The 20,718-nt window shown below is 49.7% G+C and overlaps 1 protein-coding gene across 1 annotated transcript in view; it reads left to right on the top strand.

The window, feature by feature from the left end:
* The window catches only part of LOC135896076 (acetylcholinesterase-like), a 98,025-nt gene that overhangs the window by 44,355 nt on the left and 32,952 nt on the right, over positions 1 to 20,718 (top strand). Inside the window, exons 8-9 of the mRNA XM_065424409.1 lie at positions 10,969 to 11,250; positions 14,233 to 14,549. Coding sequence (XP_065280481.1) covers positions 10,969 to 11,250; positions 14,233 to 14,549 — 599 coding nt within the window. The remainder of the gene's footprint in view (positions 1 to 10,968; positions 11,251 to 14,232; positions 14,550 to 20,718) is intronic.

Here is a 20,718-nt window from a genome sequence, read left to right as displayed (position 1 = left end):
GTCTGCCCGTTCTTGTTTCTGATAGCCGCGCGAGCTGAGCGGTCCTCTGCGCCTCGGCGATTTCCTCCAGGGTGTTATGCACTCCCAAGGCCAGGAACTTGTCGGTGCTTGTGCAGTCGAGAAGTCCGAGTGCAGCCTTGTACGCTTTGCGTATGAGCGCATTGATCTTATTGCGTTCGCACTGCCTCCAGTTGTGGAAAGCAGCAACGTATCTAATGTGGCTTATAGCGAAGGATTCCACTAGCCGGGTGAGGCTTTCTTCCTTCATGCCTGCTGTTCTGTGCGACACCCTCTTAATGAGGCGGATGGCCGTGGTGACTTTGGCCGCCAGACGGTTGACCGTCTCGCCGTTGACTCGTTTGCGCTCAATCAGCATCCCCAGCACTCGGATCTTCTCGACAGCCGGGATCATGTGACCACCGCTCGTCTTGATCTTTATTGTGTCTTGCTCTCTCGCAGGCTCGTTGCCTTTCGTCTTCCTAGCTGTCCTTTTCGGAGGAACCACCAACAGCTCAGACTTGCTTGGGGAGCAGACGAGCCCAGACCCGTCCAGCTGCTCCTCGATAGCGTCAACCGCCTCTTGCAATGTATTCTCGATGTGTCCGTCGCTACCTCCTGGGACCCAGAGCGTTATGTCGTCGGCATAGATGGTGTGTCGGACCCGCGCGACTCGTGAGAGGCGCTCGGCCACACCTATCATTACAAGGTTGAAAAGCAATGGCGAGATGACTGAGCCCTGGGGGGTCCCGACACTGCCGAGCTTCTTCTTTTGGAGCTGCAGGTCACCGGCGATGATTTCAGTAGTCCGCTCCGTCAAAAAATCCTTGATGTACGCATAAGTTCTCTTGCCCATGTTTAGCCGTGACACCTGGGCCAGAATCGCAGAGTGTCTTACTTTGTCAAAAGCGCTCTGCAGGTCCAAACCCAAGATGGCTCGCTTGTCTTTCGTGTTGGTAGTGTCATCGAGGATGTCATTTTTCAGTTGTATCATGGCGTCCTGAGTTCCGAGCTTGTTTCGGAACCCGATGATGGTGTTTGGGTAGAGCCCCGAATCTTCCAGGTACCTCTGCCACCTGTTCATGAGTACATGCTCCAACGCTTTGCCCACACAGGACGTAAGCGAGATCGGCCGGAGGTTCTCAATGTTGGGTGGCTTGCCCGGCTTGGGAATCAAGATGGTCTTGGCTGCTTTCCACTGCCGAGGTAATGATCCAGCTCGCCAGCAAGTGTTGAAGTATGCCGTGAGGTTCTCTATCGCCGCTTCGTTAAGATTTTTCAGCGCTCTGTTCGTAACGCGGTCGGGACCAGCGGCGGAGTTGCTGTTGAGATCGTGCAGGGCAACCCGTACTTCCCATACTTCAATGTCTCGATCTAGCCACTCGTTTGCTTCGCCTAGGTAGTCCGGGTGCGTGTCTGTGGGAGTGACCGGGAGGTACTTGTCGTCGAGGCGTTTCTTCACTTCGTCTTCCCCGTGCTCGGTCAGCGCCCTGTGGATGATCTTGGCCAAGTTGTGGTGCTGGTGAGACTTGGTCGTGGTCGCATCCAAAAGATGCCTCAGCATACTCCACGTCTTGCCGCAGTGCATCTGGCCGTCCGCTGCGTTACAAACCTCATTCCATTGCTGTGTGCATAGCACTCGGCTGTGGGACTCGATCTCGCGGTTGAGTTCGGCGACCTTCTTGCGTAGCTTTCTGTTTGTCCTCTGCGTCTTCCACCTTGACAGGATGGACTGCTTGGCTTCGATGAGGTGGGCGAGGCGGCTGTCGACCCTGTGGACACGCTCGTCCGTCTCGACTTCCTTGGTGGCCTTTTCTACCTTGTTTACAATCTCGGTGGACCACTTCTCAATGTCCGTAATTTCGGTTTGCTCCTCGGGTAACAATCCTCGAAACACGTCCCAGTCAGTAATTCTATGTTTCCGAAGGCTTCTGCCAACTTCGTCGGTACCACCGAGCGGGACAGCGACCTCCACAATGTAATGGTCACTTCCCAATTCGTGGCCCGTGTTGCGCCATTCGAAGTCCGCCATACCACCGCCATTACTCCTGACGAAAGTGAGATCGGGCGTTGTGTCTCGGGTGATCGAGTTGCCGATTCTTGTAGGGTATGCTGGGTCGGTAATTAGATTTAATCCCAAGTCGGTAGCATCTTGCATTAGGTCCCTGCCCTTTGCCAATGTTTTGGGGTAACCCCAGGCTTGATTCGGCGCGTTGAAGTCCCCGCAGATGACCAGCGTGTTGTCGGGCCCCGCGACGTTGCACGCTTTGTGTAACAGTGCTTTGAATTTCTGCTTTCCGTGTGAGGGGCTACTGTACACGTTTACCAGAAAAGAGCTTTCCTTCTGCTTTTTCCCGGTAACCACCTCTACCATGGTGTGCTCGATTGGGCTTTTGCTCAATATCTCGTGCTCGACGTACGTGATGCCTTTCCTCACCAAGGTGCAAACTCCCCTGCCGCTACTGCCGGCCGCGGTCCGGAAGCTTGGTGGGCTGGCGTGGGACCGGTAACCTGAGAGCTTTACTTCCTCAATGAGGGTCTCTTGCAACATGATAATATCTGGCTTTCTTGATACTTGTTCTAAGTGTTGCTGAAGTGCAGCCTTTTTCCCAGCAAAACCGTTGCAATTCCAATGCCAGACCAGGAGGCCTTTCACTGCTGTTGTGGTTGCGGTGGTTGATGTCCTATCCATGTTTGCTGAAAGTTAGCCATTTGCGTTGCCAAATTCTGTACTGTCGTCGTTAATTGCTGGCACGTCTGTTCAATTGCTATGAAACGGTCGGTAATTGTCTTGGTGAATGTCGTGCGAATATACTCTTCAAAGTGGGTGAGCCTATCTTCAAGGTTGTCTACCCTATCGCTGAGTCTCCGCTCTTTAAGATTTTCAATTGCTCTTCTCTTGGGTGCCGGACCCGCCGAGGCCGCGTTCTCTGTCCTCGGGTTCACCGCTACTTCGGGTTCATCCTCGGTCATTGCCATCTGCTGTGGTTGTGGCGATAAAGGCTGTGCGTGCTGCTGTTGTAGCTGGACCGTCATCATTCTCTTGATCTCTGCCATTTCCTTGCTGAGCTTATTGACTGTCGCCTCTAGTTCAGTGTTCTTCTTCCGCAACGCCTCGTTTGCTTCTCTTAGCGCCTTCATTGCCTCACTTTCGTCTTTAAATTTCCCTCCACCACCTCGAAATGGCGGTGACTGCTGCTGCTGTCGCTGCTGCTGCTGCTGTTGCTGCTGCTCTTTCTTGGCTACCCCCGACTTTACTACGTCTGCCCAGGCTACTCTGTCTTTGGATTGGGATCGGCGGTGGCGGCTCATGCTTCGGTTTTGACTTTCGCTGTTGTTCCGGCGCGAGCGTGACTCGTGGCGACCAGCTGTGCCGCTCACTCCTGCTGACGTCATCAACGGTGGAAACTCTCCGGATGCTAGTTGTTGCTGTACGCGCTCTTCCGCCATCTTGCGCTCCCACTGCCTTTTCGTTACTACGTAGGGAGTTTTGTATTTGTTCTTGCATTCTCTATCGGCCGTTGGGTGTTGTCCCCCACATAGTTTGCATTTAGGCGTACACTCGTGGCCATCGACAGGGTTATTGGCCCCACAATCGAAGCACACTTTCATATGGGGGTTAGGACAAACGTCTCTTCTGTGGCCTATTTTGCCGCACTGTTTGCAGACATCGAAATGCTTGCGGTACAGACTGCACCTTGTTAACACAGGGCCATAACATACATAATTTGGAACCTTTTGGCCTTCAAAAGCTACAATTACGGTAGTCGTATTGCCAATTCTTTGCGCCCCTCTTGCTAATGGATTTCTTGAGTTAACAACGTTCCGGTCAATATCCGCCGGCGTATCTTCAATGGGAATGCCTCGAATGATCCCCTTGACCGTGCCATATGGTGTGGTTTGGTACGCGCCTACCTCGTGTATCTTGTCCCCGATTCGGATGGCCTGAATCTTGGCATAGGTCAAAGCACGCCCCTTATCGGGGGTACTCACCACCATGATATTCTGGTGTAGGTTGGGGCAGAAGGTATCCGCCGCACCGTCTTCTCTCGAAACCCTCGCCGCAGCCATGATGGCCGAGGCAACGATCCCAGTCTGCGTTCTTGCGATGTTTAGGCCTCCCCGCGGCCTCACGATCACTTTGGTGTCCTCTCTCGGCAGCACGTCTGGCATTCTCGCTGCCCTTGTTGTCGTTGCGATCACTTTTCTGTTGACGTGGTCTCTTGTTTTAGGCCTCGACTGGCGAGCGGCGGAGCCCTCGCTCGCCGGGGCTGTTATGCGCTGGCCCACTTGCCACCAGCCGATCCCAGTGTGGAACTCCTCAGGAGAAATCTCTTGCCCTTGCACCTCGACGGACATCTGGCCGGAGCCAGGGCTCGATGTCGTCGGAGACGTGGCCGTCTCCATCTCGGACGCCATGTCGTATGGTTCCACGCCGGGGTCAGGCCCAATCCCGGCGGCCACGAAGCAAGCCTAGGCTTAGCACACCACCGCACCGACGACGGCGAACAAGTTCCAGAAAACGGCGAAAAACTTGCCTTACGTTGAAAGTTGGGTATCGGGCGATTCCTAGCGCCTTCACAAATACACTGGTAACAACGAAACTGCGATTTGAGTCAAAAGACACTGTCAAATCGGTCATCGAAGACGGAGCCAGTGCCAGCGTTCAACTAGAGAATCACTTCGTCGTCTTCAGAAGTCTTCAGTTGTGCGATAACATTTGTTAGGTGGTGAGAAATGGTCGCCCGATAAAGACAAAGAAGTACAAGTTTCACTAGCGTCGTTGAAGCTTTGAATCATTTCATTTTTCTTATCGCAAATATGCTCGCCTCTCATTTCTATGTGCTTCTTTGCGTTTCTATAGAAATAATTTCGTTTGCTCAATAATAAGGTTCCACAGTATTATAAAAAAAGATAGGCATATATTTGCTATGCTCTATAAGTTTCATTCCTGCCCTAATATTTACCTCCATGCCAAATTATGTGCAGAATAGCCTGTAAAAAGTATATATCTTTTGAACAAGATAACTGATTTGTTGTTTGTCGAATAAATATTTGGTCCAACTACCATGAAATTAGTACGATGTTCTGGAAGCGCTGTTTAACAAATAGCCGCAGAACTGATGAGAACATAAACGCCTTTGGTTATCAGCTTTGAAGGTGCTCAATATGTTCTTTACATTCCGTTTCCTGGTCGATGCCCTTGTGCTGTTCATTTTAGCACGATATTTCTTATCGCATGCTCGTCGCCTAAGGGTTGTAGTTTCAGCGGCCGTGATGGGAAATAAGAGATTGAAGCTCGTTGCGTCGCGTCTGCCTTACGCACATATAGTCGGAGTGAAATAAACGTTTCCCGCTAAATGGACATGCGCAAGAGGTCGAAACAACGTGGACGCGTAGACAATTTTTTCTACACAATGCACGCATAATTTGAAAATCGGGTAAAACTCTCGCTTGGGCTAATTGGTTCATGCTTGAATGTGCAAAGAGCAAGGCGGAAAGATAAGTGGTCTGTAAGTAACTGTCGAGGTGCACCATGGTGGAGAATGACGCCGTGGAGGAGAAAATCAGCGACGTCTGTTAAGCAACTAGTCGGCGACGCCTTTTTTATCGCGTAGCGTGTCGCGTAATCAGTAGCGACGGTGATCCATTTATTCCCTCTGGTCGTCGTCAGAAAAGGGCCAAGCAGGTCAAGGCCTACACGAAAGAATGGTTCAGAGGGAACTTCAGTTCGAAGGAGTCATCGGACAGATGCCGGGGGCGGTTTCTTTCGGCGCTGACGGAATTCGCAAGTTGCGACACAACGACGCAAAGAGCGGTACAGACCCGGCGACGGGAACCGGCGTCATACGCGATCGTATGTACGCAGAACTCCAAGGTGTCCTGTCGTCCCTGCATCGCGAAGTTGTTCGAGAACGACGGATGGTAGATGACGAGGAAGGACAAGGAGCAACTAAGGGCCTTCAGGGTTGATATTGCGGCAGTAGAGAATGTCGTCATGCAGCACGAATATGCGGCACGTGCCGTCGGTGCGGCCAGATTGCGCTCGGGCGATGATGGACTGTAAGGAGGCGTCGTGTTGTTCAGCGCGCATGTCGGTTATGTCAGTCAAAGCCATCACGCAGGTCACCGGATCCTGCGCAACAGGATCGGTAGGATCCACGGGGTGACGCGAGAGGCAGTCAGCGTCCTTGCGGAGGTGCCCTGTCTTCTAATGGACACTAAATGAAAATTCCTGGAGCCGCAAAGCCTAGCGACCAAGCCGTCCAGTCGGGTCCCGAAGGGAAGGCAGCCAGCATAAAGCGTAATGGTCTGTGACAGCCGAAAATGTGTAGCCGTACAAATACGTCTGGAACTTCGCCACAGCCCAAACTAAAAACAAGCACTCCCGCTCGGTGATGGAGTAATTTCGCTCGGTAGGTGACAGCAGGCGGCTGGCGTCAGATATCACGCACTCGGTACCATTCTGTTGTTGGGCGAGAACAGCGCCGATACCATGGCCGCTTACGTCAGTGTGGACTTCGGTCGATGCACATGGAACAATGTGGGCAAGTATGGGAGGGTGGTCAGAAACCCGATGAGAGCGGCGAACGCGTGAGCCTGCTCTGGGCCCCATGAGAATGGCGTGTTCGTCTTGAGAAGATCTGTCAAAGGCCGAGCAACGTTGGCGAAGTTTTTGATAAAGCGGCGAGCGAGAATACAGGCCGACGAAGCAGCGCACCTCAGAAACAGAATGTGGCGCAGGCAAACTTCGTACGTCGCGAACTTTTATGCGAAGCATATTACGAGAGCTCAACCCAGCTCCTCAGGCGCGGCGGTGTCGCCTTGAAACCACGTGACACCATGACGTCATGACAGAGGAGAAGTGGCTTTGGCTCAACTCTTGCAAGACGGGCTGGGTGGGAATCGAACCAGGGTCTCCGGAGTGTGGGACGGAGACGCTACCACTGAGCCACGAGTACGATGCTTCAAAGCGGTACAAAAGCGCCTCTAGTGAATGCGGTGTTGCCTTAGAAACGAGCTGTTTCTAAGGCGTGCGTCTCTTGCTCAGGCGCACATTTCGTTGCCGCGCCGAACGCTGCTTTGCTCGACGCTCACCGCGTCCAATGCGGGGCGCGTAGTCGCTGCCCTGTAGCCCATTGTCTTACACCCCTTGGCGGGTCGACGGGAACGCTGTCGCGTTCCACTCTTGAAGGCGAAGCAGTAATGCATGAGTTGTTTCTTCGTCTAGCCGAACCAAATATAGCCAAGCAACAGCAGTTCACCAGGCTAAACAGTGGTTCAACAACTAAAATAAAGGCTAGTATGCTTCGCATCCTGGGCTTAACCTTACCTAAGCCACAGCCATTTTTTTCCGGATCTGATTGGATACCGGATGCGTCAACGAGGTGTCCGAACATGGTAATCTGACGAAGCCCGAATTGACACTTCGTGGAGTTCAGTTGAAGGCCGGCTCTTCGGAAGACCGCAAAAATTGCAGCGAGTCGGGTAAGGTGGCTGCCAAACCTGAGAACAAAGCAATGACATCGTCAAGGTAACAAAAACAGGTGGTCCATTTGTAGCCTCGCAGAGGAGAGTCCATCATACGTTAAAATGTCTCAGGAGCATTTCACAGGCCAAAGGGCATGACTCTGAACTGATATAAGTCATCCGGCGTGATGATGACCGTCATCTCGCGGTCGATTTCGTCAACTGACATCTGCCATAAGCCACATCGAAGATCGATAGACGAGAAGTATTTAGTTCCATGCAAGGAGTTCAAGGCATCATCGATGAGTAGGAGTAGCTAGACGTCATTTCGCGTCACCTTGCTGAAGTGGTGATAATCGATGCAAAAACGCAAGCTACCATCATTATTTTTCACAAGGACGTCAGACGAAGCCCAAGGGCTAGCTGATGGCTCGATGACACCTTTGCGGAGCATTTAGTCTAATTCTGATTAGATGACGTTCAGCATGCGATATCCGATAGGGACGCCGACGTATAGGATTCGTGTCTCCAATGTTTTACTCTGGTGAACAACAGATGCTTAGAGTAAAGGCCTATCGATGAAATCAATGATGTCACTTTAAGATTCAAGCAGGTGACATATGTCTGTGGCCTGTGCAGAGGTGAGGTCAGGTGCAATAATTTTCGCGAAGTCATCCCTTAAGGAACCAGAGCTGTGAGCTGCAATGAGCGCTGGTAAGCCACTCTCGGTATTCAGACTCTCAATGTCTAATTCGGAACCACTAGAAATAGTGGCCAAGAACATGCGGGCCAGAATCACTAGAGGGCACAGACTGAAATTCAGAAGCGTAGAAAGACGTCGTTATTAGTAACTGTGACGAACGTATGCGGTACAGCAACGTTCCGGTGCAAAAGTGCGTCGATCATGGGTCGAAGCACATATTTCGTCAGGAACCTGTGGCTGGGCGGTCAAAGTGACGTAAGTAACTGCCTCGGGTGACAGACGCACATCATGAAGCTTCACCCAAGTGCGATGGGGCGGTGCTTGGAGCATCGCTGAGTTGAGGCAGTTCCAACTGAACAACGCCGGCCGCGCAGTCGATCAAGGGAGAATCAGTGGATAAAAAGTCATATCCCAGGATAACATCGTGAGGGCACTTATCGATCACAGCAAAGAGAAGAGAAGTAGGGCGGCCGGCTATAATTAAACACGCAGTGCACATTCCAAGAACAACCAACACGGCACTGTCCGCCACACGAAGCAATCGGGCAGCAGCTGGGGTGATGACCTTCTTTAAACATCTACGTAGGCTAACCACTTATCACAGATACGTGGGCTCCAGCGTTGATGAGTGCTTGGACAGTACGCCGTCTATTTTAATGTCTATCGCACTTCTTGTGGGCACAGACAGAGGGTTTGCTGCGGTAGGGGGCAATTTCTTAGTTTTACGAATGGGTACGGTCAAACGCGTCAGGGGACGAAAGGCGACGTGGCTGCGGTGAACGGGAAGATGGACGACGTGTTTGTGATGAACGAGACTAGTGTCCACGCGGCGAAGACGAGCGACTGTACCATGTGTTCCTAGCAGAGTTGTCGGCGATGTTAGACTCGGCGGTGGGCGAAACATTGTGGGAATGTGCATCAAAACTGCTCAGGTTGGTTGGCGTGCGAGGTGTTGAGGGCCACGAGTTACAAAAATATCGGTTGACATGACCAATGTGGTGACAGGTGAAACAGATCAGCTGGTCGTCCACAGTTCTTCACTCAGTCGGGTTGTGATAACGCGGAGAGAAGCGTCGGGGTGGAGCGAAAATAGTAGAAGGGCTTTCGTTAGCTCTGGGATGGGCGACAGCACATACACAATGTAAACAAACTTTTTCGAGTTCCAGGTGAACGATGGCTTGTACGAGAGGAATGGAAAATGTGGTAGCATCAGGGCTACGCGAACAGAAAGGTGCGGGCGCCATCGGATCAAGTTCACTTAGAACGATTCGCACCATGCCCTCTGGTGGCGATGCATGCTGCTGTGCGGGTTGATCTTCACACGTCGGCGTTGCAGCAGTATTGGCAAGTCTGGTGAATGGGTGCAAGACACGTCGGCTTTTTGGCCTGCTCGAATTGCCGGCACTCTTTGATGACAGCATCAACTCTAGAGCAGATTTTTTACATGAGCAGACTAAAGGAGTCCTCAGCAATGGCCGTAAGCATTTCCTGACCTTCCCAGCTTCTGTCATGTCGTGATCGGCTTTACGACAGTACCAGCATGGCCTGTATGTACGACACATAGGACTTCGTGGGGGATTATGCACGGGAGGCCAATTTCTGCATTGCGGAAATTTTACGGCCGGCTGGTTTGCCAGACAACTCTCTCAACTTCTGTTTGCATTGGTCCCGGCTGGTTAACTCCTCTTCGTCGTTTTCGTACCACACCTTAGTCGTGCCCCTTAGGTAGAACAACAGGTTAGCTAGCATTAGCGTTGGGTCCCACCTGTTGATTCCACTCACCCGCTCGTACATAGCCACCCCCTCTTCGAAGTCAGTGCCATCGGTCCCGCAGAAAGTTCCAGGATCCTTGGGTTGCACAACCACAACCGAAGGTGACAACGATGAAATCTGGCGACGGTGACGTTGGAGGCGGCTACGACGCTGATCCCGCATGCTCACGGTCATTCATGGTACGGGCAGTGATGCGACGTCCACTGCGGAGCTCCGTTTCTAGTCGTGGTACCCCACACCTCCAGCAATACGTTACGGGGAAGTATACTATATTTATAATATATATACAGGCTGAGTCAGAGTAGTTAAGATGGCTGACTACCAACAACACGCTGCAGCCAACGTCTCCGATCTTCTTCGTCCTCTCTCATCTTTCATCCTTCGGTAACGATATTTCTAGCGGTAAGGAAGGTGTTAAGACGTCTGGGTTTCCTCGCTCATTAGTGACGTCAGTCGCGAAATCCTTACTACAAAGCGTCAAAGGTAAGAGCAGTGGTCCTAGAAATACCGATACTATTTAGATAACGAGAAACTTGAGCGCTCTAAGAAGTCGTCTACCTATGAAGACCTGCCTATTTGAAACTATGCTCAAAAGTGATGCGGGCGCACTACGGATGGCCTTTCTCTCCTCACCGATTAAAATGTATGAGTCCTCTGAGTTCGCCCACAATTTCATGGGCATAAGTGCTGAGAAGGTGTGGTGTAATGTAAGTGTTCGCCTAGCTTCCTTTCTTCCTGGCCGGAAGCCTGAAGCAAGACTCTGCCCCTTAGCGCATGAAGGCCTATTTTCGCTAAGGTTTGAGTGTCCTTTAATTTAGCACTTTTGTATTAACACTTGCAAGCATAGCTTTTAAGGATAACTGTCCCGCTCGATTTCGCCCGTCTTACCGACTACCACTTATGAGCTATAATGTATGCACGTGATGTCATTGTTCAATTTTCATTGAACAATGACATTTGTTAAATGTCATTGTTCAATGCACGTGTTGTCATTGTTCAATGATTGCTTCGATTCCTACACACAGCGAGCGTACCGAGAAACTGTGCCGCCTGGTGTACGCCTGCCTTTTCGCCCTTTTCCTGACGCTGTTCGCGTACTTCATGGCCAGCGCATTGAGATCGAGCACCACCGTGCGCTTGCGCACTGAGGTGGGACTCGTCAGCGGCCAGCAGCACTGGGTGCTGGGGAAGAGCGTGTACCACTACCTGGGCCTCCCGTACGCTTTCAAGCCCGCCCGATTTCAACGCGCCTCTCCATTGGACCTGCTGCAGCCCAACACTGTCGTTAAGCAGCACCCAAACATCCGGTGGGCACCGCAAGTGTTGCATATCAGTTTATAAATGCTACTGTTAGAGGACTGCGCTAATAAGGTAAATATATAAGTGGACCATATTATGACGTTTAAAAGAGCTCTACAGATAGAAAACAAGTTGCACTGGCCGCAGGCTCATCGAGCGCTGAAGTGCACAGTAAAGATTAATTTGAACTCCAGCTTGTACAAGGCATTAAAAAATGAAGGCCGTAGTAGAGGACAAACGTGATGCTTACCTTTCGTGCTTTTTAGGGACCGCACTTCAAGATGAATGAGTTATAGAATACTTAAATATCAGTTTTAATTTTATGAATGATGAGTCTGGTACCATTAGGGAAGGAGGTCTGTGCAAAAGGTGACAAAATATACAATTTCCTATCATGAAGACTATCGATAACGCAATCAGCAAGTTTAGGATTTAGCATCAGCGGTTAGGAGTATCAGCAAATAAGAGGTCCGCCCTAGCAGTCTACAATAAGGCGGCTGAGTCAGCCGACCACCTCTTACATCTGTAAATTTCTTAGCTGTGCGACTATAGGCATTAGCCTCCATCGACCACAGTTAGATTCCTCTGGAAAGTGCTCTTATAGACAACCGGTTGTCTGGCCTACGAATTAGATGTCCTTACCTACTGCATTTTTTCCTCGCCGGTGTAAGTACACTCTACAGTACATTAGGTACAAAGACCTTCCCTCTTTTATGTCTGCTTGGTTGTGATCTCATAATACTTCCCCTTTTTCTTCTGTATATAGTTTTGTGTGTGTTTATTTCGTACCATTTCATTTTATTTTTGTCATATGGCCAATTCCTGCCGTCAAAAGAATTCATTACGAGCCATTTTTTTTTCAACTTCAGGAAGCTGACATTCGTAACTTCCAATACAAGCCAAATAAGCTCCGACTCATGCTTCTTGCTCCAAAGTTTCTTATACAGACATACCTGTGAGGTCTGGGCGTATATGAAATGACAAAACATTTCTTCGTGCGATAGATATGGATCTCAACTCTAGATTTCGGCGTAGTCATCTTCAAATTACACGCTGACTTCCCCGGGTAGGCATTTAAGGATTATCAGTCTCTTCATCTCTTTATCAAATATGCATACCATTGCGATGTCTCCTGCAAAGCACAGGTTGCCTGTACATTCACGTTTATTCGTTGCACACAACCCATACGAATTTGCAAAATTTGATACCTATTTTAGACAATCAATGAATAATATATAGACATTTGGTTCTTGTCTTGCAGCCTTCTGGCCAGTTTGGTTTCCACTACTGTATTGAATAAATATGGCAACAACGTGCTGTGGTGGCTTAGTTGCAATGGCATTGCGCTGTAATTCACGAAGTCATGGCATCAAATCCTAGCCACGGTAGCCGCACTTTGCAATGCAGAAAAGCCCATGTGCCACGCACCTGTGCAAGTTAAAAAAAAAACAGGTTGTCAATATTATTCCGGAGTGCCCCAGCTCGACGTATCTCATAATGAGATCGTAGTTTAGACATGTAAGATACCCTAATTTTAATACATTTTTCAAAATTCTGGCAGCTGTGAAGTGCGTGTAGATACATTGTTGAAGTACTAGCGTATGCCTCCGCTGATCCTAGAGTACTACATAATGCCTGCATCACTGCTAGTATGTCTACTGAATAGTGTGTTTTCATTTCGTGCGCACGTATATTCGGCGCCATACTGTATACTTCTCATTTATATAGAGAAAAGATGCAGAGGAGTTCTTGTGTCATGAAAGTTTATGAAGCTTAATCGGCCTAAATTATATAATCTCATTGACGATTTCTTTATTGAGCATCAATATTTTAACCTACTCCTCTTCATCTGTTGTACATTTGCGACCATAGAGTACGCCGTGTAAACAGTGCGAAGCTCTTAGAGTGCATTCCTTTTTTGGCCTTTATCTTTTACTTGAAGCCATGTTTCATTGCCTCCCACTCCGCAACTCACCCATATTTCTCACACAGAAAGTTGCGCATGAGACCCTGCCTAAGTGCATAGGGAGGTGTCACATATTCTGTGCATATGGCTACGAATGTATGGCTATATTCTGCATGCTTAATAACCATATTTCATGAAAGAAAAGCTCACTTTTTGTGTAAGGCAGCTTGCGCCGCTAATGGCGGCATGGTCATTTTTACAAACAGCGTCTGCAAGCATAGTTTCAGTGTATACGACGAGGTAAATTTGAACAGGGCTCTCGTGATTAAAAGTAGAGGCTAGCCTGAGCAGTTAGTACTTCCATGTTCATTTGAATGATGAGAGGTACCGTCATCATTTGGGAAAATGTACAGTGCAGATAAGAGAAAAATGTCTACAGCAGTTGGAGAATTCAGTTCCAGCTGCTCTTACACGTAATCCCGGACACTGCTTGCTCCCGGCCACGACGTCCGAATACCTATTGGGCCAGAATGCAAGAAGGATCGTGTAAGGTGCTTTCAGTGCACGTTAATGAGCTTCTGGAGGTTAACGTTAATCCGTGACCTTCCCCCACGCATGTATAAGAGCCCGTGCAATGGGTTTTCGACGTTAGATTTGGTGAACGAATCAATTATTTCAATATAGCACTGGAATTTCTACTTACATCACGCACTTTATCATTTACGGTATACAGATTTGTTTCTTTCAAAACAAACTTTACTTGGTCATTCCTTTGACGCTTTATTTTTTTCTCATTGTCATTAGCGTTTTACCTCCGAATACTGCGTCCGCTTGTTCATCGATTTGAGGACGTCCAAAGACATAACATAACATTTAGGCTTAACCTAAGTGCTAGCCTAATTCTGCCATTTGTCCTTATTTCTGTTATCAGCAGAAAGGTTGGGTATGCATGCTGCACTTTATGAAACTTTCAGTTCAGGGCGGCCTTTCTGGACACCCCGCCAAATTTTTCGCAGTGCAGTTTTAGCAGGCGTTACCATAAACACAATGCTGTATAGTTAGCACAGGATCGTTCTGCACACAGGTGTATGCAGCCTGTCGGAAATTGGCTAAACGTTACGTGGCCGAAGTCTGCGGAGCTCGTATACGGACCAGCGTCCAAGACACGGTACAGCGAGGACTGCCTTTACGTCAACGTGTGGAGCCCCGTCCAACCCTGCGACTACACGAGCAGCTCGTGTGCCCCTTCTGCCCCTGTGCTGGTGGTGCTATTCAGCAAGGGTTTCTTTCAGGGAGGCGCCGACTGGTACGACGGCTCGCTGCTCGCAAGTCTGGGCGGCATCGTTGTCGTGGCGCCAAATTTCCGCCTTGGACCCCTAGCTGTACCACTGAAAGGTGAAGGTAAGTGGGTCTAGCCATGTTTAGAAGAAAGCTGGAGTAATAAGTCCAAGATGCAGATGGAACGAGATCATCACTTTCACTGTGTTGTGTGGCTCAGTCCTGTATAATACCACCATGTTTATGGCCTTTAGTGGAGCTTGGAATAACACAAAAGCTGCGCACTTTGAATAGTGAAGTCGAGAGTGGAGTGCAGCATCCCATGTACTACAATGGAGGTTCCAGGCAGGTGCTTACCGCGACCATGTTGCTTCGCGAGATTTTCAGTAGACGCGTGTTTTATCCGACGTCTGATATATCATGCATGCTTATTTTTTAAAGCACTGTGTCAAACTAATCGATACTAAAGCATGTCATCAACAACTTTCAATATTGCCGCTAATCATCCTGGTATAAATTACGTCCACATTTCTTCACAATGTGAAGCGATGCTACACGAACCCCCTCCCCTTCCTACCCCGCTATCCAAGAAAAAGGAAATTTTCAAAAATGAAATGGGGAAGAACGAAGTATTGCCCCTCTGCGCGGTGTTCTGAACTTGCACTTTCGTGTCGTTTTTAGGTTGACGCAGTGCACATCAAAACAAATACTCCCGTGGCTCCTTGACCTACTTTTTTACTAGGGCAGCATTGGTCGGCCGTGTTGTGCGATAAGAGCAACAAACGCGCGCGCGATGTGTGAACCAGTGGTGGAAGTCAGAGCCCTAAAAGTAGAGTCGTACAACATATGAGTGTAAACTGTCCTATATTACGTTCCCAATTGCGCGAGCAATAGTTTGAACCCACATTAAATATTTTGTTATACCCTGCTATACCCCAGAAGAAAGTCCTTGCTGTACTTGATGAGCCATTAGCATCACACAGGTTGGCACCAAAGAAATGTCACTAAAATATTCGCTTTGACCAACCTTGCAATTATGGGAGGTGCGCGGAGCGTATAAAAATATAATGGTTACGTGCCTTATTGTGCCATGTGGTCACGGCCGTTTGCATGTTGTGTTCTAACGCTTGACTTGCAAATGCGTAATTAATTTCATGGCTCACTAAGATACCACTTTTTTCTTTGAAGTATTGCCATCACGGAACTAATGGGAGGCGCGCTAACAAATTAAGGAATGATTAAGTAGCATGATCGACCTAACTGATAGGTTTTATTGTTGTGCGCGGTGGAGAGGTAGCTCTTGAGTTTGTGTTTTTATGAATCAGCCGTATAGAGTATACGTAGTGGTTGCAAAACGCTTAATAAAAGAGTAACCCAGAAGTGCCAAAAGTTCGCTTATTCTAGATGAAAGGGTTTGGAGTAGGAAATAGCATTCTGTCTCATACGCTTGGGTGCGCGCCGCTACGCCTGAGGAGCAACCCGAAATTGCCGTTGGCGTCTTGCCCTTTCTTCATCTAGCCTTGTTGCAAAAGTGCAGGGGTTGGCGCACCTGCGCATCCTATATAAGAGGGGGCGTTAGCATTGCGCTTCTTTTGACACTCGTATCCGGTTGCGTGACGTCATTTGTTTGAGCCTTCCAGAAAGAGCGATCAGGAAAAAAATTCGGCGGTATCTACTTCGCGATGCCTGTCGACGGTAATGCCTTTACCATTGAATAAATACAGCGACTCAACCCATTCCCCGCGTCGAAAGTCATTATGTACTGGGGGCATACTGGAGCGCCACTCATCTTTCACGCCTCCCTGAGAACACTCGGCACCATGTAGAGTCGCCGCTGTGATACCCTCGCGTGGCCTTGGAAAATTATGGCACGCCGGCGCGTGTGAACGCTTAGAGGCACGCGATGCGGCAACCGGGATCTTCCCTCGCACTTATTTTTTTTGGACACGTGGCGCCATCTAGTGACACTGCCGAGAGGTCCGCTTGTGCCCTCCGAGATCAGAAGCGTGGCCCACCGGTGCCTACGAAGGCTGGGAATTGTTACCTCGCTTGGCGCACACTAGGCGGCCCGTACTGAGTGACCCATATAGGCGACAGATTCACTTAAAAGTGGCACATACCCAATGAACTTGTGGCGCAGCCAGCTTAACCGTCGGTTTGCTCCCATCCAAGAACCCTTCTGACTACGGTTCAATTCAACTATCATTTGAGAAATTTCAGGAGTATTTTTTCGTCATTGAAGGGTGGCACATTTCCTAGTGTAACATACCTATTTACACAAGTTGTCAAAGCGGTTCTTTGAACATCGGCAAACATCTCCTGGAACATACCCAGTAACCTAAGTTGGCTTTAAAGAGGTTCACTGAAGACATCGTATCACTCGTAGGTATCGTAGACATCGTAGGCATCAGTGTTCATTGAACAGTGATACCTCCATCTACTGTGACCCATGGCGTGAAATGAGTTCGTTGAAGCGCAGTACGTATGCACACATTGCCAGGTACTAACTGACTGAAGTCCCCACGGTTAGTTTCGAACCCTCTTCCATCAGTACAACGGTCCCGTGCGCTACCCTTTGGGCCACGAACTATCTAATGATCCAGGCGGGTGGAAAACACGTATAAACAAACACAGGTAGCTAGATACTTGGCCCCCATAAAAGTGCGTGAAGTACCCTAAGAATGCTAACACATCATAAGACGCACCTGTTTTCCTGAGCAGCAAGGAAGGTTTGCCCTGGAACATAATTGATAACTAACCAGGAGCCTAAGCATGGATAAATCAGGAGAATGGTGGAGCGAATAAAGCACTGTATACCAACCTGCACCGGTGGCGTAGCGGCTGTGGTGTAGCGCTTCTGAGCACTACGTCACGGGATCACATCCCGATGGCGGCAGCCACATTTCGGTGGGGCCGAAATGCAAGAACGCACGTGTCCCATATTCGTGGCACGTTAAAGATCTCCTGGTGGTCCAAATTAACCCGGAGCCTCAAACTACGGCGTGCCTCATAATCAAATCGTGGTTTTGGGCCATAAAAGCCCAGAATCAATTTCAATTCAAGGTCCCGTACAAACGGATCGCAACGGCTAGTCAATCGCATTACCCTCATTCGCGGAAACCGGAGCGAATTGGGTAGTGCTGCGGCTCTTCGCGAGGACACCTTGTTCGGAAATACAATGACGACGATTGTGCTGCCGTCAACGAACTGGACGGATTTGAAAGCCCTCAGCTGAGTTGTATGAAACTCTTGCATGCAGCACGTACTATCCACTGTAAACAAAAGTTAGCCGACATTGGGGTTTTTGCGGCTCATGAGCTTTGAAGACTACCTTGCACCAGAAAATTACTCTGGCATGCGGCAGTAAAATGCGTTACATTACATCGTTTTACTACCACCTCTGAGAAACGTAGTAAAAGGATGTCATGAGCCGGCTTTACGACGTACAGAGTTTTAGATCACGTGACCAAAAACCATCTATTGAGAGTTTAAAACCACGTGATCTGGAACCAAGCTGAAGAACACATGATTAAATACTACCACTTTACTCCCCAAGGTTGCAAGCTCCGCCCAATCCAGTTAAGCCTACGCTCGTCGACAGGCACGGCCGCGGCAGGAATGGTAAAGATCGATGCCGTGGCGGTGCATCCACCAGCGGAACGGCAGAACGTTGGAAACTTGGAACGTATGTATACTACATACGTCGCGTAAGAGGTGTCTCAAGTGGACGCGGCTTCCTGCCGGCGCGCCGCCCGTTGCACGACCGACGAGCCGATCGACTGCATTGCGTCAGTGCGAACTCATCGAAAAATAATGTTCCGATTCCGCTCTGCACGGCGAACCGGCGTGGCCATGCTCGCATTCAGCGACAAAAATCGCCTCAAGAATTGTTCCTGGACCGATCCTCTCTACGGCAGGTAAATATCTTGCCGTTCGCGAGGGATACCGCCATCGGCCGGCAGCCTACAAACGGCGAGTTGTCGCGTCTGCTGCTCCGGCCGGAAGCAAGCGTGTCGGTCAAAGTTCATTGCCAAGCACAAGCCCACTTTTTCATGCTTCTACGAGCGAGAAAACGACTGTTTCTTGTCCACTTTGAAGCTGTGAACGGAATCGTCACGACCCACTGTAGCACAAAATAAACAAAACGTTGGTTAGTTGTAGTGACAGTCAACGGAAAGCCTCACGCACTAGAAATAGATGCGATCATGTCGAGCGGTCTCGCCAATTCAAGGTGAGGGCACATAATCTCGTAAACACCACAGCTAGCGCTGTAGGAAGCGTGTATATGAGCGGTGATCATGAATTTGTGCTCAGTAGGCGTCAAAGAAGCCCGTAGGCCATCCACCATTGCAAGCAGACGGAGGTGCACGGACGGCGCGCTGATGGGCTCGTGTTCGCCAACTAAAGCGGGAGACACACGGTCCGATTCGGTGTCCGATCCGGCGTCCGACGCGCCTGAACGGCAGCCGGAATCGAGGTGTTTTGCCGTGCCGAAGCGCCGGATCGGACGTCCGGCGTGCGACAAACCGGGCAAATTTTCATCGTCCGATGTGTCCGACAACCGCACACTCCGCACCGTCGTTTGGCCGCAGCTGATGTGACGTTCTCTGACGTTCCCTCCACGGAGGCGGCGCTGGCAGGCCGGTTTCTCGCCGTCTTTTTTTTTTTTTTTCCCCTTGCCTGCTGCAGTTTGTTGCCTACACGAAATAGTTACCAGTTCAATAAAGTTATCTCGAACATGTGCTTATGATGCAAAACAGCGCCTAGTACACTAGCACTAAGCTACCGTCGAAATCGGGAGCCGCGACGCGAGGGCCTTTCCGCGGACAAACAGCACACACCGATCTCTATGCACCGACCGTCCGAGCGAGGCTGCTCGCTTCGCTTGCACGTTTGCCCTTCGCAACGACTGCGTCGAGTAAACCAATTGTATTTGATTACGGGCTACCTAAGTGCACAGCGTTAATTGTTTTGGCAAAAATAAGCCCTCTTCATCGAGCTCGGGCTGAAACAAGCGCCGTCGGCCGCAGCGTCCGCCTAGCTATGCCTGCCGGCCGTATCGCTGGCTGTTACCGGAGCCGTCAGTGGACAACGCGCCGTCGTGAAGTGTTCTGTCACTTGCAGGGGCATAATTTTATTGACAGTGTTCACGTAAAGCGAAGCAGTGTTGTGCAGAGTTTTTATATGGCGTTTCTCGACGTGAATCTGAACTCAAGCTGGGGGGGGGGGAGGGGGAGGAGGGCTGGATCTGGGCGGAGCTTACGCGCCGCTCGACCGTTCGGATACACGCACGTTGGATCGGACGCCGAATCGTACCGTGTGTCCTCTGCCTAAAGCTCGCTCATGGTTGGGCGTTAGTCCCTGTATATTCTTTATAAATAAGGAAGCCTACCTAGGCACTGTAAACCCAACAATTGGGGCCTAAATGCCTGCCCTCCTCCCAGCTACAGTTTCGTTTGAGCGACAAAGTCTGATTTCGAAGGCCGTGCTTTTGCAAACTGCATGCGACTGAAGCGGTTGCGAGTCTTGAAGGCGACATCCGCTTCGTTTTTTTTATATATACAGTACATTTTCTTAAACTGCGTATAAAAAAGTGCATATTTATACAAAGTTAACACTTTTGGACCCAAGGAATTTGTTAAAGTGTCCCTACCGATTGTTGTTAGGAAAAAAACACGTAATTTTCTCATTTACGACACATTTTTCTAAAAACCGCAGAGTGGCGCCACTGCAGTATTTGTTTGGTCGACATACCACGTTGGCTGTCAGAAATGCACACTGCAGTAAGGCGGTATTTGAGATATATTTTAGAAGTGCCTAGACAAAATGTGCTCCTTGTCGTGTGCAGTAACCATCGCAAACCCTCCGGACTCGTGTAACGCCGTTAGTTCGCCGTGTGTTTCGTGCGATCTACCAGTGTCGACAGTGAGTGTCTTACTACAGCGCCCGTCCGAGAGCTGCCTTTGTTCTGCCCACGCTCCCGTGAAAAGTCTGGTACTGGAGCTTCGAATCGTAGTGTATGGAAGGCTGTTGAAGGTTGTGCTTTTGTGGAGCTGGAGTTCATCGGAAGTTCTACAGTGCTTGCGCCAGAAAGACGTCGGTGCCTCGGTACCTTTGAGACGAAGGAGCGTTGGCCAAGTCTTTTTGAAAGGTAAGCAAGTTTGGCCCTTGCGCGCATTCTTGAACTTATGATTTACGTAATGAACGTTGTGTACTAGCTAGAGCAAAGCGCTTTCTGATCGTAGGTTGGCCGTCTTGCTGTGCACATTTAGCAAGCAATTTCACGAAGGCT

The sequence above is a fragment of the Dermacentor albipictus genome, chromosome 2 (genome assembly GCF_038994185.2).
Source record: "Dermacentor albipictus isolate Rhodes 1998 colony chromosome 2, USDA_Dalb.pri_finalv2, whole genome shotgun sequence".
In the NCBI taxonomy this organism is placed as follows: domain Eukaryota; kingdom Metazoa; phylum Arthropoda; class Arachnida; order Ixodida; family Ixodidae; genus Dermacentor; species Dermacentor albipictus.
This window is presented reverse-complemented; position numbering and strand designations above follow the sequence as displayed.